The sequence below is a fragment of the Asparagus officinalis genome, chromosome 6 (assembly GCF_001876935.1).
Source record: "Asparagus officinalis chromosome 6, Aspof.V1, whole genome shotgun sequence".
NCBI lineage: Eukaryota > Viridiplantae > Streptophyta > Magnoliopsida > Asparagales > Asparagaceae > Asparagus > Asparagus officinalis.
In genome coordinates, this window is record NC_033799.1 from 28,387,234 (window position 1) to 28,406,600 (window position 19,367).

General features: G+C 33.7%; 1 protein-coding gene and 1 pseudogene across 1 annotated transcript; one reads left to right on the plus strand and one right to left on the minus strand.

Moving 5' to 3' along the window:
• On the minus strand, positions 1 to 14,578 carry LOC109844808 (D-tyrosyl-tRNA(Tyr) deacylase). Its single transcript, XM_020413956.1, has 8 exons — positions 14,518 to 14,578; positions 3,124 to 3,190; positions 2,911 to 2,941; positions 2,690 to 2,830; positions 836 to 861; positions 698 to 753; positions 567 to 617; positions 1 to 414 (listed from the first exon to the last, which is right to left on the minus strand). The coding sequence occupies exons 2-7, from the start codon at positions 3,169 to 3,171 to the stop codon at positions 581 to 583; spliced, it is 339 nt and encodes a 112-aa protein (XP_020269545.1). The 5' UTR covers positions 3,172 to 3,190; positions 14,518 to 14,578; the 3' UTR covers positions 1 to 414; positions 567 to 580.
• The window catches only part of LOC109845974, a 20,591-nt pseudogene continuing 9,873 nt past the window's right edge, over positions 8,650 to 19,367 (plus strand).

The window sequence follows — 19,367 nt, forward strand, 5'->3', positions numbered from 1 at the left end:
TGACATTAGGACTCACTTTTTTACACTTTCCATCCTTTTACAGGGTAAAAACATACAACCAAACAGCCCCTTAGGGCTTGGAGTCACAGTCGTGCCATTCACCTCGGTCTACACTGTGAAGACCCATACTTGGGGCCGATACAAAGCCAATGTTCCTCGCATAAAAAAGTCAAAAAAAAAAAAAAAACTTTCATTCAGGGGGTTTATCAGCCAAAATGAAACTACATGGTCCTAAGTTCAAAACCGTCACACTATATAGTTAGTCTGCTTGCAATTAACGCAAGGAAAAAAATAAACAAACATCGAGCCTTTCAGGCAGCAGTTCGTCCAAACATATCAACAATGACACTGTTGTTTTCAAGATTTAGAATGAGATCTTTCAGCTCCTACAGATATTGAAGAGCCTCCATGAACCTACAAATTATATAGTTTAACCAAAGTATGTAAATGCAGTAAATTAGTATCAGCCTTCATATAACCATTACCCGCTAATTCTGCGGTATAACTAAAATCAAGAATCACCTACGATAGCCATGAAAATAGACGCTAAAAAAAGCTTGACTCACATTTTGTTAGAAAATCATTTCTTGCCATCTTCGACTGTTTCCGAGGCAGTCCTAAAATTACCTCGAAATTATTAAATCAGATTTTTCTTAAACAGAATATTATGAAAGATAAAAGTTTTGATAATACTTACCTTGCTTCTGATGAATCAAGTTGCATTGTGACTGGGCCATCATTTACCAAATTAACCTGCAAGCAACTAAATTAAGCTCGGGCTAAGGAAAGAATCTACATAGAGAAAGAGTTTAGGTTTCCTTCGATTCGGTATAACCTTCATCATGGCTCCAAAAACACCATCTGCATTGTATTGTAAACATTAATCAATTAGGACTTTCATTTTAGTCAAAGGAAGTAAACATTCAACACATCAAAAAAAGAAGAAGAAAAAACCACAAGCACCAAAAAAACAGAAAAAAAAGAAAAAAAATGAAGAAAGGCATTATTTGGATCACTGAAGTGACGCAAAGTGCATAAGTGCAATCATGTTCATACCACATATACACCGGATAAAATTTCTTGAGGTTCACTTTGTAAGTGTTAGATTTAGAATGAATCACAATCACCCACTAGATAATCAATGATCATGGTCACAAGTAATGGTCCCTCCACTACTTTATGAAAATTCAATTTGTAAAGCCACAATCTATGCTTCGAAATGCTTCGCATAAAAATATCAATAAAGGACTTCAGAGTTCCATCCACACCCAAATACCAAAAATTAGGATAAAAGTTCGTTGTTCTTTTTGTGAAATCATCACTACAAGACTGTGTTTGGTAGAAAATTTGTAGTAAAAAGAAAAAATTGAAAGAAATATATTTGATTTGTATTCTCTCAATCTCAATTATAATTCGAATTCCCGATTACAAAAGAGAGGAGAATTGATCTGAATTCTACCATTTGTTTAATTCTGAGTTCTTCACGGTAGCGATGAAGTGCCTCCTTTGAATGCTCGCGTCGAATTTGCTCTTCGTTGACGATCCGCATGTCTCAATTCACTGGAACAACTAACTTACGTGGCAAGTTTAATTAAGAACTCTTAACGAGTTTAAGAACTCAGAACGAGTTAAAACTCTGTTGAACAGAGTTGTTTGAAGCGAAAATTCGGTTAATAGCCAAGTAAATTTGTTTGTTACTAAAAGATGCTCCAAGATCAGATATTCTTGTTGCAACCGATCTGATCTCTTGAGGATGATTGCTCCTAAATCTCCTCTTTGTTGCCGAAAATCTAAGAAGAATCAACCGATGCCCACTCTCCAAGAAATCCGATCTCTTCAGCCTTAATCCAATCTCCCCCAGACCAACCACTGTTTGTTGAGTTTGTTGAGGTTTTATAGGAGGATCAGGGGCGTAACTAACCCCTTAATCCGCTCCTAAGTGGGCGAGATTTCCTCAGATCGTGGGGAAAACGGTTCTGAAACCGTTTGTGACTCATGTTTGAATGAGTCAAACGCCCAAGTTGACGTTCAGGACCCTAACTCCGCGTCTTAGACTGGAGACGCGAGGTTGGGCATCTGCTGGATGTTGAAAAACGTAAGGGTCGCCTGTGTTTTGTTTGCTGAGGGTTGGAAACGCAAGGGTCGCTTGCGTTTCAAGAACTGAAATGCGAAGATGAATTCCGCGTTTAGAAGGGGTTAGTTACTTATAACCTCTTCTGTAGAGCGTTACAAAGACCATTGTTCAGCAATCTTCGCTTTAGTTGTTTTGGGGTGTGAAAGTCGTCAGATTGTAACTCTCACAATTGATTGTGAAGACTATTGGAACAGGGTTCTCATCACTCATCGTGAAGATCGTCGAATTGTAACCTTTTTCCAATCTACGCGAAAATCCTCTGATTGCAGTTTTCATTTGTTGACGTGAAAGTCGTCGGGTTGTAACTTTCCTTGTCGAGATGTTGATTGCAGTCTGATAAGGATCAGCTATCTATTGTGATTTTTAGACAGCCTACAGACTGATTAATGCCTGCAATTCTATATTAGTTTCAATAATAAAATAGGAAAATCTTTCATAAAGGGAAAATCAGTTGCAAGCTGAAAAGTACTGAGATGATTATAGCTTATGTGATGTTGATATGTCAAATTTTAAGTTATGACAATAATAGAAACATTGCAGAAGGTGATAGCTTACCTTGAACTGCATCTGGAGAGTATGATTTCCGGAATTTATCAACTAAGGAAGCATAAAAAACTTTTGCTTTCTCAGGCGGCATAGCCACATGAAAATCTGGCTTGTTGCCTTTCAGAACGCCATACAAGGTAAACTGACTCACTGAAATATTTTGAAAAAATCATCAACTAGAGTTAATCCTCATGATTGATGAGCTTAATGTTGTTTAGTGGACTAGTTACCCAATAGTACTCCAAAGTTTTGATGCATAACCTGCAAAGCAGTTAAATTTTTTTTGAGGTTTAAAGCACATAAAAGATATTCTAGGAAGCATCTGTTTGTAAATAAAAAAGAATATTAATATCTAGTTTGATGAGTCACATTGTCCCAACAACAAAACAATATATAGAACTCCTCCAAGATAAATAGCAAGAAAGTTAAGTTCAAATACTTACGCTTCGATCCCAAGCTTTCCCGCTCTCTTCATTAGGAAAAAGCCTCATGTTTAAGACCTTCCTACATCTGCAGTTGAATAATGAGCTTAGACAATCAACCAACAACATATGACCTTTTTAAAACTATTACTAACACTAATCATTAAAAACAACAGCTACCATATCATGCCAAATACAAAGTGATTGCCCAAATAACTTGTTGGATATGCCAAATCACTTTTAGTTCGTTATTTGTTGTCTACATCACTGGAATATGTGTCTCGCACCAATCAAATGTGCAAATCAACTCAGATGAATTTACTTATAAAGAGCTTAGTGTGATATTGGTCTTGCATCCAAATTATAACATTTGTTGTAGCAAATTTGGTTACGATAAATGCTGCAAGTCCCTTCCTAAGTTAAAAAAAATTTAAAAACTAATGTCATATCATCAAATTAGATTCCAAATTAAGAAATGCAGATCATTCAACAACTCCAGATAAGCAAACACTTGAATTGCAATGACGTATTTTCTACAACAAAAGATGCAAATGCTGAAACTTTTGCAGCTACCCACCGAATTTGGGTTTGGAAACACATATCCTATGATAAAAACGCACATAACCAAACTTAGGAGTGACATCGGGATTGCAGTGTTCGACCAGGACTAGACTAGTGCAAAGCCAACTTCCATGGGCGTCGGGATCAGAAGCGTGGTGGTATGTTAGGGTCCATTTAGTCCCACGTCAATTATATGGGTGACTTGATGTGGGCTTGTAAGAGATTTAGGTTCCATCACTCTGCAAGATAGATTTTAGGGGTGAGTTCTCCTAGGTCTCGTACATTGTCAGCTATTTGGATCATTGGGTTTCGGAATGCGTGCACAGATCCAAGGGTTGTCATCTTTTGGGTCCATTCAATATGTTTTCACACATGGTTGCAGTCTAAGGTAAACCCAGAGATGTCAAATCTGCCATGCACCCAACACTGTGCATAAACATGTTTCACTGTCACTGTTACCATCACTCTAGCAAATATCAAAATACAAATAAGTGAGGGTACAAGCAGATATAAGAAATATGAGAATACAAGTAACACAGTATAGAGAAGAGATTTCCAACAGCAACTATAATTATGTTCCAACAGAAGAAAGAAAAATACATCGGATAAACTGGAATAAGAACAACGAGTCACTAAAAACATAAGAGTCAACTGAACAGTACAAAGGCATTCAGCCTCCAAAATGAAATACATCTCTCTGAAACAAAATATCCATAAACAGTCTAATGTAGAGCACTAACTAGCTACCTATAAATGACGGTAAACTACACTGAGTCTCTGTCAACCTGCGACTCTTTGAATCTTTAACCCGCTACCTGAAAAAGATGGAATCAACAAGCGTCGGAACGCTAGCAAGAACATCTCCTCCGCCCCCAGGGGAAGGGGTAAGGTGTATTAAAATACTAAACATAACACGTATTTGTATAAACCATATGCCCCTACACTAAGAGGAGTTAAGATTTAGAAACCCACAACACGAGATGAATACATCGAGCGAATAATCCAAACAAGGAAACCCTCATATATATACCATGTATCTCAAATTGTGAATCGCTAAATATCAACTCCAACCTATGAACAAGTAATACAGAAAATACATCATCAACATCTCATCCAGGATATGTCATACATGTCAATCACAATATCTCACACTACCCTCGGGTAGGTGGCATAGAAACGAGTATAAAATCCTCTAAAATCCTCGTCAAAAGTGTGTACCGTCACATATGAATGTCATAATATTGGATTACGTCCACAAACAGAACTCGTCTGAGTCCTAGGTGTCCCAAAGATATAGAGTGTAGTCGTCCGCAGTATCATGCGACTCACGGACTAACGCACTCGGAGTGCATTCGCCCACAATATCATGCGGTGCACGGACTTGCGCACTCAACCAACTAAACAAAGATGCATCACGGAGTGTAGTCACCTGCTAAATCTCATGCGGTGCACGGACTAACGCACTCAGAGTGTAGTCGTATGCTTTCTCTTGCGGTGTACGGACTAACGCACTCAAGCATCCAAAACTACCGTAAGCCGAAATAATCATCACTCCCTATCGTGTCAAACGCAAAACATTAGACTACGCGCTTCCAAAAGCTCGTGCGTGCTCAAACCCAAAACATGCACTCTCATGGTCACACACGTGTATCAATAGATGGCTCGTTCTTCGTGTTCAAATGCGTGACAGATCATCATAGGCAAAAGTAGCAGATCAGTCGACTGCCCTTAGGAATCAGTCGACTGACACTTGATCAGTCGACTGATTGTTCATTAGTCAACCGAACACAAGCCTCGATCGGTCGATCGATACATATGTCGGTCGACCGACAAGAGAGGAACCCCAGTTTCTGCAGGCCAATCGGTCGACTAATTCCTATATCAGTCGACCGACCAGAGGGAAAATTCCCAGATTCTGAGGATCGATCGGTCGACTGATTCATATATCAGTCCACTGACCAGAACACTAAAAAAACACCAAATTTCTAAGGTTAATTATTTTTTCTCAAAAACTCGTTAATTATTAACATGAGGTGTGAAATATGATTCAAATATTTCATTTACTTAAGTGGGATCTCGGCCAAACAAGTGTTCATCAATCAAAACATGGATTTAGGGATCAAATTCCCTAAACATCACTAATCAGTTTCAACTTAATTAATTAGGATTCTAATCTTAATTAATTCGTCAATTAGCAAATAATTAGGTCTCTAATCATCAAGATCGTGTCTTTTCATTGTTTACGGATTAGATCTAAAGTTTTATTCACCGACTTTAGGGTTTAGATCCATTAAAACGAAAACCTAAGGGGATGGGTTTGGAAAGAGATAAACTTGTCTTTTAAATTCGTGTTGATCTGTCAAACGTAGAAGAATCTCGACCCTTCTTTCCAAAAGCCGTAGATCTCGCCCTCCTCCTGAATTTTGCTTCTCAAAGCTTTCACAAAATCCGAAAGAAGATTTTTATGGTTTTAGAGGGGTTGGCTGTTGCTCAAACGTGAGAGATGAAGAAGAGGAAGAAAGAAAGAAAATTTTATATATATATATATATATAGGATCAACCAGACCCGACCTGACCCAACCCGAAACCCAACTCCTGAAGAGCTATCGGTCGATCGATCCTTCTGATCAGTCGACCGACCAGAACATGGATCGAAAAATTACAGGCTTATATATATATTCACATATATATGTATACAACCGTAAAACAATTCATTTATTATCATATAACAATATCTTTCAAATTTTCAGGGTTTTACATTCACCCCTCCTTAAAGAGAATTCCGTCCCCAAAATTCAGCAATTCATTATAAATCACAAGGTATGTGCCACACAAGTAATGTTTACACTTAACATCTAGGATGTGAATACTCTCACTTAACTCTAATTTAACAGAACTAGTACGTCGAGTGAAAAATCCAAACAATGAACCCTCCATGTATATACTATATGTTCTGAATGATTAGGTGTTAAGTGTTAATACTCACAGTCCAGCACGAAGTGTAAATGCAACTATATAGATAACATAATTATCATCAATATTATATCTAACAACATACATGCTCGAATAAATGTGGATAATCGCGACGGATATCTTCTTCGCGCCCCCAGGAAGCTTCCTCTGTTCCACTGGACTTAACTAATGGAATTACATTATTCCGGAGTTTCTTGTTCTCCCTGGAAAGAATGCAAACTTGAGTCTCACTTGTAGGCAAATCCGCCTGAAGCTCTAATTCTGGCATATTAATTTATCAAACACTCTGTTGTTCTTCATCTCGTAAGTGCTTCTTGAGCATCGAGATATGAAAGATATCATGCACACCCGACATCGATGCGGGAAGGACTAGTCGGTACGAGACAGTTCCAACATGATCTACAATCCTGAATGGACCAATATATCTTGGGCCGAACTTTCCTTGTCTACCAAATTGTTTGACGCATTTGTGGACGTACTCTTCTGTCGACTCTAGGCCGCAAGAATACGCCTAGGGCTCAGTCGAGTACTGTTTGTGGACGTAATCCAACATTGTGGTATTTGTATGTGACGATACACACTTTTCACGAGGATTTCATAGGGTTGTATATTTGTCTCCGTGCCACTACCCGAGGGTAGTGTGAGATACTGTGATTGACATGCATGACATGTGCTGGATGAGATGTTGATGTATTTCTGTATTACTTGTTCATAGGATTTTGAGTTGATATTTAGCGACTCATAATTTGGGATACATGGTGTATATATATGAGGGTTTCTTTATTTGGATTATTCGCTCGATATACTCATCTCGTGTTGTGGGTTTCTAAATCTTAACTCCTCTTAGCACAGAGTGTATGATTTATATATTACGTGCTATGGCTAATATTTTATATGTTTTAACTCCTTCCCCCTGCGAGCGGTAGAGATGTTCTTGCTAACGTTCTGACGCTCGTTGATTCCATCTTTTTCAGGTAGCGGGTCAGGGATCCGAAAAAGCCGCAGATTGACGGAGACTCGACATAGTTTACCATCATTTATAGGTAGCTAGTTAGTGCTCCACAATAGACTATTTATGATTTTAATTTTTTAGAGATGTATTTCATTTTGGAGACTGAGTGCCTATGTACTGTTCAGTTGACTCTTATGTCTTAGAAACTCATTATTCTTATTTTAGTTTATCAGATGTATTTTTTATTTTTCCTGTTGGGACATAATTACAGCTACTGTTGGATATATCTTCTCTACATTATTTTCATTGTAGTCTCATCTTTATTATATCTGTTTGTACCCTCACTTCTTTGTATTTGACATTTACTAGAGTGATATTAATGGTGACAGTGAAACGTGTTTATGCACAGTGTTAGGTGCATGACAGGTTGGTTTGACGAAGAGACCGAATTGTACGATATTTATCACTGAGTGGTCCTAATAATATTGGGTAAGCATCTTGTAAATCTCTGAGTGGTCCTAATAATATTAGGTAAGCATCTTATAAATCTTTATCACAACTTATACCCAGGTAGGCCTATCCAAAAAACTCGTCGGCCCGGGCCTGGTCGAAACCTGGCCCGGCCCGGGGTTAGCCCGAAAACCCGGGCCAGGCCGGGTTCTGGGCCCGGGCCCGGACCCTGACCGGGGCAACAAATCAGGGCCGAGCGGCCCGGATCCAGAGCCCGGCCTAGCCGGTGACCGTTGCCGGCAAAAGCCGGGCCGGACTGGGTCAACCCAATCCGACCCGGCATCAACGGTCATCTTAGGTGACCGTTTTGGCTAGGCCAACCCAGTCATAACGGCTAGATTTGATTTTTGACCGTTTTGTCCCAAAAAACGATAAAAAACGGTCATATGGTGAGGGTTTTTTGGTCATTTGCCTAGGAGGTTACCTCTATAAATAGAGAGGGTTTTTCACTTCTTCTCCTCACACCAAAACTCATCTACTTCTCTCTAATACTCTCTTATACAATCTTATACTCTCTAATAATCTCTTATACTTTATAATCCTTCTATTAAATGGCTTTTGAATATGAAGAGCATAACCTATCTCCTACCGATCTTAAAATGAGTCCTCCTACAACAGCTATTTCTATCGATCCGGCCGGTGTTAGTCCCGAATTCTGTGGCGACGATTCTACACTAAAAGCTCCTAAAAGACCGAGATCCGATGTGCGAAATTTTTTCGAGAAGATAAACGTCACCAAGGATGAACAGGTAGGATCCTCACCCAGAAAGCTAAATGTGCGTTGTGCGGCAAGACTTTTTAAGCTCATCATAAGAACAGCACCAACCACCTCAAACGTCATATAGAAAAACACAACAAAGGCCAGAATTCTCAAGGTGATATCTGACAATCTATGATTTCTCAATCCTCCTCTTCTGATAGTCTCGGTAGTTAGAATTATGATGTTGTCCGAGCCAGAAAATGCGTCATCAGGTTTATCATTCTTAAAACCTTCCTTTTAAATTAGTAGAAGATGATGAATTTGAAGATATGTTTAGAGATGATTTTTATCTCGAATTTACAAAAAAATTTCGTTAAACCTATCAACGTGATATTTTAAAACATTATCAGGAGGAACAAGAAAAAATAATTTCTTATTTTAAAAATTTAAACTATAGATTTTCTTTAACTTTTGATATTTGGACATCTAGAGCACAAACTGGTTATTTATTTATCACATCACACTGGATTGATAAAAATTAACAAATATTTAAAATGGTTATTTTCTTTATTAGAATTAAAGAGTCACATACTGGTATTAATGTTGTAAATATAATAATTGAAGAACTTATGAAACTAGAAATTGATCAAAGAATATTTTCTTTCACTAGATAATACAAGTAATAACAATATAGCTGTTGATTTTATCAAAACAACTTTGTCATTACCATGTCATGGTGATCTTTTTCATATTAGATGTATCTGTCATATTTTAAATTTAATTGTTTAAAGTGCATTTACTGAAACTAAACTCATGATAGAAAATGTTAGAACAGTTGCTTATAAGCATAATGCTTTTGAACAAAGACTTAAAAGATGAAAATAATTTTGTAAAAAAAATTATAAGTCCAGACTAATTTCAAAAGATATTGACCATAGGTGGAATTCCACCTATGCAATGTTAAGTGTGGCAATAGAAGATAAAAAAATTATAAATGATTTTATAAATTATTATACACCTAGTTCTAGCTCTGGTAGTGCTTATAGAATAACTGAAGATGAATGGACAATTATATATAATTTAAATGAGATATTACAAGTTTTTAATGATGCTACAATGTTATTATCTGGCTGTTATTATCCAACTATTACTATAGCTGTTTTACAAATTTTAAATATTCAAAAAAAAATTGCCAAATATCATATGAATGTCACTTTTGGAGATATAATTTTTTAAATGGAGAGTAAATTTAATAAGTATTTTAGGCATATTCCTCATATTTTTGATTTGGTGTTCTTATTGATCCATGTTTGAAGGATATTGACCTTCGAAGTTTGTTATAATCATTGTATGGTGGACAGATTATAAACTTAGATGATGGATTCATCCTTACTGCTACTTCTCATCATTTAGTTATTAGAAATTATTTCCAAACCTTTTATGATGAGTATGCAGCTAGACATGGTGTAGCTGCACAACAGTCTACAGCTTCAGCGCCTTCGAGCTCAAGCCGAGGTAAGTGTAAGTTTTGATAGGTATGCAATGGTAGCTGAGCTAACTGGTGGATCTAGACTTGGATCATCATTAGAGGTTTTTAAAATAGATGAATATTTATCTGTTTTTTTAGTTAAATATCAAGGAAATGCTTTAGATATTTTGCAATGGTTGAGAGTATATGGATTAGTTTCATATCTTATACTTTTCACCATGATTCGTGACTTACTAAAAGTACAGGTTTCAATGGTAGCTTCGGAATCTGCCTTCAATACAGTAGGACGTTTGATCGACGACCACAAGATATGCTTAGATTCGTATACTGTACAAGCGGTAATGTGCTTACAAGATTAGTAGAGGTACGAGAAGCGAACACAACACATCGATCGGATGGCTGGAATTGAAGATAAATTTGAAGAGTTGGGACTAGCAGATAGATATAAAGATTAAACAATATTCATCAAATTATATTTTTTATTTCTTAGTTTTAAATTTGTAATGAATTATCTTTAAAACAGTTCCAAATGATAATGATATAGGTGAGTAGGTGTCAACCTAGTTGGGATGTACTTATCTATTATGATGCGACAAATTCCGAAATAAATTTATACTTGTAAAAGATTTATTAATTATTAATAAAGAAGTTTTTTATCATCTTTTATTTTTATAATTTTTTGTATTTGTAATTTATGTCATTTCAAGTTATTAATAATCTTATTGTTTTTTATTAGCATTTTTTGTAATTTTTTTTATATATATTTCAAAATTTAAAGAGATTTTTAAAATTTAAAAAAAAAATAAAAAAGTAAAAAATCTAGGCCGGTCCGGAGCCTGGCCCGTTCAGGCCCGAGCCCAGGCCCGGACCTGGCCTGGGGCAACTGGGCGGGCGTCTGGGCTCCTGTTTTGCCCGGCTCGGGCTGTTTTGCCCGACTCGGGCTCGATTTTTCGGGTCGGGCTGGCCCGGATGGACAGGCCTATACCCGGGTAGTCTTCATGTGTAGCTAGCATCTCTATTGTACTTGTGGATATGATCCACTACCGAGTCTTAAGTTGGGCTCTAGAGTCATACTACGCGCGTACTTGAATCCTATGAAATGCGAATTATAGAGTAATGTGTATTATTAATACGCATATATGATTTTCACCAGATACATATAAACAGTTATATGTATCGGTAAAATCAGGATGCTATGTGCTTAAGAAATGAATTCCAGAATTTTTTCCATAAGTTGACTTTTAGTCAACTGGTTGACTTTTTTGATCATCTGATGACTTCTTAGTTAAAGATTGAAAAATACTGAATACCGTATTTTTATGAAATATCGTATTAATAATAAATATTGTATTTATAAAAATACCGTATTAGTAATAATAATGTAGTATTTTCATTTATGAAATACACATTTTAATTATATCATGATTAATGAGTCATAGGATGAGTCATTAGGTGGTATGGTTTGAGAACATAGTTTTAAGCACATAGGTTTTGACTTTTAATAACTCATGGCATGACTCATAAGATGAGTCATTGTTTTTGATGACTCATGGTATGACTCATAGGATGAGTCATTGACATGTCGACATCTCTCCCTCTATAAATATTAGCACTCTCCTTCTTTGATAATTAATGAAAAAAATTTATTTTTTCATAAGAAAAGAAGAGAGTTCTACGTCCTACTATCCATTAGCAACCTAAAGTAAGAGGAAGTAGTAGGATTCAAAAACCCCAAGATGGATATCTTGCATTGTGTCTCAAGATGCCTCCAATTCCTTTCTTGTTCCCTTGAAGCTTTGGAGATTAACTACAAGGAGAACGAGCTAAGGGGTGTTCGATCTACCATCGAATCATGCTTCAAAAGTAAGCTTTTGTAACTCTTGGATGCTCTCTTTAATATAGGGATCATGTTAGATTTAATTTTGATGGTCCTGGTGTGGATTTCATGCTCTCTACATGCTTAGTATTTTCGTATTAAATTCTTCTGCTTCGTATTTTGCATTAAGCCTATTATTTCATCTTACTTTAGATTGCTAAAGGATAGTAGGAGGTAGTGCTTTCTTCTTTTCTTATGGAAAAAACAACTTTTTCATTAGTTATCAAAGAAGGGAGAGAGCTCATATTTATAGAGGAAGAGATGTCAACATGTTAATGACTTATCCTATGAGTCATGTCATGAGTCATCAAAAACAATGACTCATCCTATGAGTTATGTCATGAGTCATCAAAAGTCAAAACCTAAGTGTTTAAAACTATGTTCCCAAACCATACCACCTAATGACTCATCCTATGACTCATTAATCATGATATAATTAAAATGTGTATTTCATAAATAAAAATATCATATTATTATTACTAATACGGTATTTTTATAAATACGGTATTTATTATTAATATGGTATTTTATAAAAATACGGTATTCAGCATTTTTTCAATCTTTAACTAAAAAGTCATCAGATGATTAAAAAAGTCAACTTATGGGAAAAAAATCTGAAATTCATTTCTTAAGCACATAACATCTTGATTTTATCAATACATATAACTGTTTATATGTATCTGGTAAAAATCATATATGCGTATCAATAATACGCATCACTCTATAATTCGCATTTTATAGGATTTAAGTACGCGCGTGGTGTGACTTTAGGACCCAACTTAAGACTCGACAGTGGATCATATCCATAAGTACAATAGAGGTGCTAACTACACATGAAAACTATCCGGGTATAAGTTGTGATAAAGATCTGCAAGATGCTTACCCAATATTATTAGAACCACTCAGTGATAAATACTTTACAATCCGGTCTCTTCGTCAAACCATGTCAAATTATCGAGCCTATGATATGATAAACTGTCAAACCCTACTAGCTTGATTAGTGTTTGTTGATATTAAACTCATAACCTATAAGATTAAACAGTGTTTGTTGATATTAAACTCATAACCTATAAGATTAAACTGACACTCAGTTTATCTTATTCACCTCGGCCAAGGATTTTCAGGCTATAATTATATTAAACAATCTTATAACATCAACCCCCTATACTGAGAGAGACGAATCATATCTTGACATCTTAATATCTACACGTGTCTCGAGATGTACCCAACATGAACTTGTATGCACAACTCAATAAGAATTGTGATTAGGTTAAAGTCTAAGTACAACTATACTGACATATAAAATATTATATCACGTCTCAGGTCAAGAGACTACTTTGTACTATATCACTAGAGAACTTTAATTTGACAGTTAAGTATATTACCGACTAGATATTCTCGGTGAGTCGTTCAGTGAACTCATTCACTAATGAGCACCTGTATACATGTATCTTGATGTCTCAGCATCAATGATCTAAGAGATGGATCATCGTCCTTCAAAAGGACAAATAGAGTATACACTAGTCTTGTCAATATGATGATGTCATATCTCAACACTTCATTAACTAAGAACATTTTAGAATATACATTAGTGACCAACCAGATCTCTTTTTTATTACGATCACTATCGAAATTATGATAGTCTAGTATCATTCTAAGAATGTTATCTGTATTTTTAAAAACACCAGATAAATACTGACCAAAATAGCGTATTATTATTTTGAACAATGATGTTATATTAATATAGGTCCTATTATAATATACAATTATTACCTATAGGGCACCTATATTTAACAAACTCTCACTTGCACTATGATCAATCATTGTAGTATCTAATACCCAATAGCTCAACAAGTTTTTCAAATTGTGTGCGAGCAATTACCTTTGTGAATGGATCTGCTATGTTATCATTTGTGTCTACTCTTTTAATCTTGATCTCTTGACGATCAACTACCTCCCTGATCAAGTGATAATTACTTAGAATGTGTCTAGACTTTTAGTGAGACCGGGGTTCCTTTGTTAGAGCTATCGCAGCATTACTATCACAGTATAAAGGTACTGGATCTTTAATGGTGGGAACAACTTCGAGCCCTGAAAGGAACTTTCTCATCCAGACAGTTTCTGCTGTCCCCACTCAATGGACTTTCTCGCACTGTATTTCATGTTTTAAATTAATTAAAAGTATCAGCAATAAATGAAGGAAGAAAGAGAACTTCAATAAGAAAGTTACATTAGCCACAAAGAACATAACAAAATTTGCCTTTTTCCCCATTCAGCTTAATTTGAGTGTTTAGGATATCTAAGCCTAAAAATTTCCACGTCGAAATTGAAACGAGAGGGGGTTTGCTGTTTACATGTAATCGGCATCGGATTCGGCGTCGGATTCGTGGATGCCGATGAGGACGAGGAGCGCGCGCGATCCTCGACACGACATCCGGCCGTCGACTCGACGCTCTCGCCGACGCCACGCGCTGCAACACACGCCCTCATCCTCTTCTTCTTCCTGGCTGTTCCGCTGCCTGCCGGCTGCGGCGGCTGAAACGGCGGCGGTGCGAGGCGTCATCAGGTGACATGAAACAAGAGGCATCGCGCCCTGCGGGCGGAAAATTGCGGGCCTACAATCGAAATGCAGCCTTTAGTTTGCTTGATGGAATCTGGGCCCGGCCTTTAGCGTTTGGCTCGGCCGAGCTATGCGTGTTCTTGTTGAATGTCACTTTGCGGTGAGTGCTTTGTGTTTATTTTTTTTGGACAGTAAAGCGCGGTGGATTTTCAAAGCTTTGGATGTAAACAAGCTGCTTCTTTTGACGTTTGGGATTTCAATAAACTTTGTTGTTTCAAAATTAATTTTGAGATTTACCACTTAAATTATAAAAAAACTAAATATTGATTTTTTAGGATTTGTGAATCCTCTCTTTTGTTTGTCCTTTTTTTGGTGCATATAAGGGTTCGGATTACAAAAGTTTTTTGGGTTTTAAGATTCCATTAAACCAGTTTGTTTCACAACAATTTTAGGATATTGAAATCCCCAAATAATAAAAAACTATCTATATCTTTTAGAATTGCTGAAATTCTACAATGAGAGGGATAGTTAGGTTGGGATATGATGTATTAATGCTTCAATAAATATAAAGATTTAAATTACTAAGATTAACTATATCTATATATCAAATATATATAATAAATAATATTAAAATAATTACACTCTATTCCTCTATAATAATTAGGAGGACCCTAAGAACCACTGTTCATGCATAGTAAAATGCTGCAAGTCAAATACTGTAGCAACTATATATACACTATAGATACAAATATATACTTAGTACTAGTATATATAGATATATAACTATAATATATATATATATAATATATCATATATATATATATATAGTATTATAATATATATATTACCATATATATTATATATATTACATATATATAATATCATATTATTTATAATATAGTAATATATATTATACTATATAATATATGATATATACTATACTATATATAATATATATAATTTTTACTATAATATAATATATATAGAGCGCAAAACCTTGTGGTCAACTTAAGTGCGAAACGTCCACTAAGTTTCTTTAGTCCATTGATGATCACTTGATCTGAGACTACATTGTGGATGATCCTCCTACCGCGTTGAAAACTTGATACTACATCATTCTGATAAAACCCCAACCACACCAAATTTGCGTGTATGAATTCCTCATGCGTTGACCCTCCGTCGAGCATGTATAAAATTCTATTCATTCAAAACCGTAAAATTGATGACGAGGTGCGAATAATAGGGTCAAATACATGACGGCCGTTCACCTCAACATTTGACGTGTGTTTGGTGTGTGGTTTTAGAATACCTAGTAGATCAAGTTTAACGGAGCGGAATCATCACAATTGTAGCTCAATCAAGTGATTAATCACTTATGCTTACAGAAACTTACGGGACGTCCATCTTAAGTTGACATAAGTCCTCAAGAATATATAAATAATAATTCATATCCTATATATTATATTATATATACATAAATAATATAATATAGTAATTATATATACATATATAATGATTATATATAATAATATCATTATATAATATATTATATTATATCTGATAACTATAGTATATTATTTATTATATCATGATACGATATCATGTATCACTCGTTCCAGTGTTGCCTGCAGTAAATAATGTCTAGCATATATCGTACATATACTTATACCTATACTATATGTCTATATGATTATCTATACTATATATATATACTATATATATATATATACTATATATATATATATATTACTATATATAATATATACTATACTATATATATATACTAGTGAGTATATTATATATATTAGTAGTATAGTATATATATAATTATATATATAGTATTATAGTTATTATATATATAATATATATATATATATAATATATATATATATAGGAGGAACCTAAGAATCACTGTTCACAACTGTAGTAAATGCCTGAGTAAATTACCTCTATAGCCATTATCATATATTTATATTATATTCATATATTATATTAATAATATTATATATATATTATATATTAATTTATTTTAAAATTTTTATAATATTTCTATAGCATAAATATAATATATATTACATATCTATATATATATATTATACTACCAATGATATACTTATAATATAATCATATCATTATAAATTATTATAGCATTATATATATTATGTATATTACCATTTAATACTTATATAGCCATATATATTATATTAATATCTTATATTATATATAAGATATATCAATATATTAATACATATAATATATATTATATTTATATTATATAATCTACTATAATATGTACTATATACTATATATACTGTATATATATATATATATATATATAATAATAAATACTATATATAAACTACTATATATAATATCTATATATATAATATTATGAAGTATATATAGGCACGGAAAACAAAATCACTTCACTACTGTAGCTAAACTACCCCGTAGATACTATATATACTATAATCACGTTCATGCGTGTAGTAAATATATGCAGTAAATTACTATAGCAATTTAATATTATATATATACATATATACTATCATAAACTATATATATATACTATTACTAATATATATCAGTACTAGATATATATATATTATGAACTATATATATATATATTATAATATATATATATATATATTATATATATATATATATATATATTATATATATAGGAATAGTGGGTATACTTGGGCCCAAGGATCTTCTCTGGTAGTGATGTGCGACACATCTTGTCCCATACATCACACGCTTAGGAGTTGTGAGGCTCCCAATGTTCAAAGTGTATGTGATGTATGGCACCAAGAGTGTGTCCACACCACTTACCAAGGATGCCTTGGCCCAAGTATACCCATATTCGCTACATATATAATATATATATATATACTATATATATATATATATATATATATATATATATATATACTATATATATAATACTATTATATATAGTATATATATATATATATGTATACTAATATTATAATTATATCATTTATATGCTTAAATAGATATATATATATATATATATATATATATAGTATATATATTATATATATATATATATATATTATATATTATATATATTATTATATATATATATTAATATATATATATATAGGAGGAACCCAAGAATCACTGTTCATGCCTGTAGTAAATTTACAGTAAATTACTGTAGCATGAATATTTAAATATAATATTAATAGATATAAGTATTATCTAATGTATTATATTATAATATATAGATATATATATATGATATATGATATATTATAGTATATATATATAATATATATATCTTAATTATCTAATATACTATATATTATATAGATATATATATATAATATATATATAATAATATACCATTATATAATATATGTTGATTAAAATATTATACTATATTATAATATATAATTTAGTATTCCAAATCCGAAAATATTGATGAAACAAACAAAATATTACAAATTATAGTATTTCAAATCCCAAAATATTGATGAAACAAACATAATATTACAAATTTTGGTATTCCAAATCCCAAAATATTGATGAAACAAACAAAATTTTAGAGATCCCAAAACCCACAAAAAAATTTATGGATTTCAAATTCTATGGTGAAATCCATATCCATAAATTTTGGGATTTGAAACAAACACCCCCTTTGTGGCACTGATTTGTAGGAAAAATAACAAGTTAATTTCACAAAACCCCCATAATTTCTTTTTATCTTGTATACCACCTAACTTTAGCGGTCCCCCAAAATTCGCCTAAAGCTTGAACTTTTCTAACTTGATTCTCCCTACCTATAACTTGTAAATAACTGAAATTTCCATGGGAGGAAATACATTGCTTTTTAATAACAGAAGACAAACTTTGGATTAGTTTTCTCTAAATAACATTTTATTTATTTGCTAAATATAGGTAGGGCGGCTCCAATGAGAAAAGTATATGAAGTTTAGGGGTGTTTTGTGAGACACCACAAAATTAGGGGCTTTGTGTGACATATAAAAAGTTTCAGATATGTGCGAAAACGCCGCAAACATCTGGTGCGTTAATGGATAAACCCAAAAATAAATTATATCATGTACAAATAAATCATATATTGTACGTTAATAATGTTAAAGTTGTTATGATCATGAGCTAAATAACATTATCTTTTTCAATATTTTTACTTTTTTAGATTAGAATTAATTTTTAATATGTTCGAGAAATAAGCAATAAAGTTTTGGCATATAGAACTTTTAGAACTAAAGAGTTATTAGAGATTCGTGTCATATGAAACCATATCACCGTCACACTTGGCCGCTCTCTTTTTCCCACAAAACGCGAGAAGTAGCGCATCATCCAACGAGAGGACACACGAAAGGCGACAAATCGCATTCATTTCTTATCTTAGGGATCTATTATTAAGAGGCAATAATTATCTAGAAGTTATACTTTAGTACCCTATGTCGCATAGTGTTTTTTGAGATGTAGAGAAATCCGGTTCTTTCTAACTTTGGATTATTTATCTATAATATTTAAATGCCTTAGAATGTTTATTTGCTTGATTTTAAAAAAGAGGCCTTTTAAGTGCAATTTAGCCTCATTAGCTGAGCAAAATCACTCACATTTTTAATATGCTTCTCTCGGCTCGCC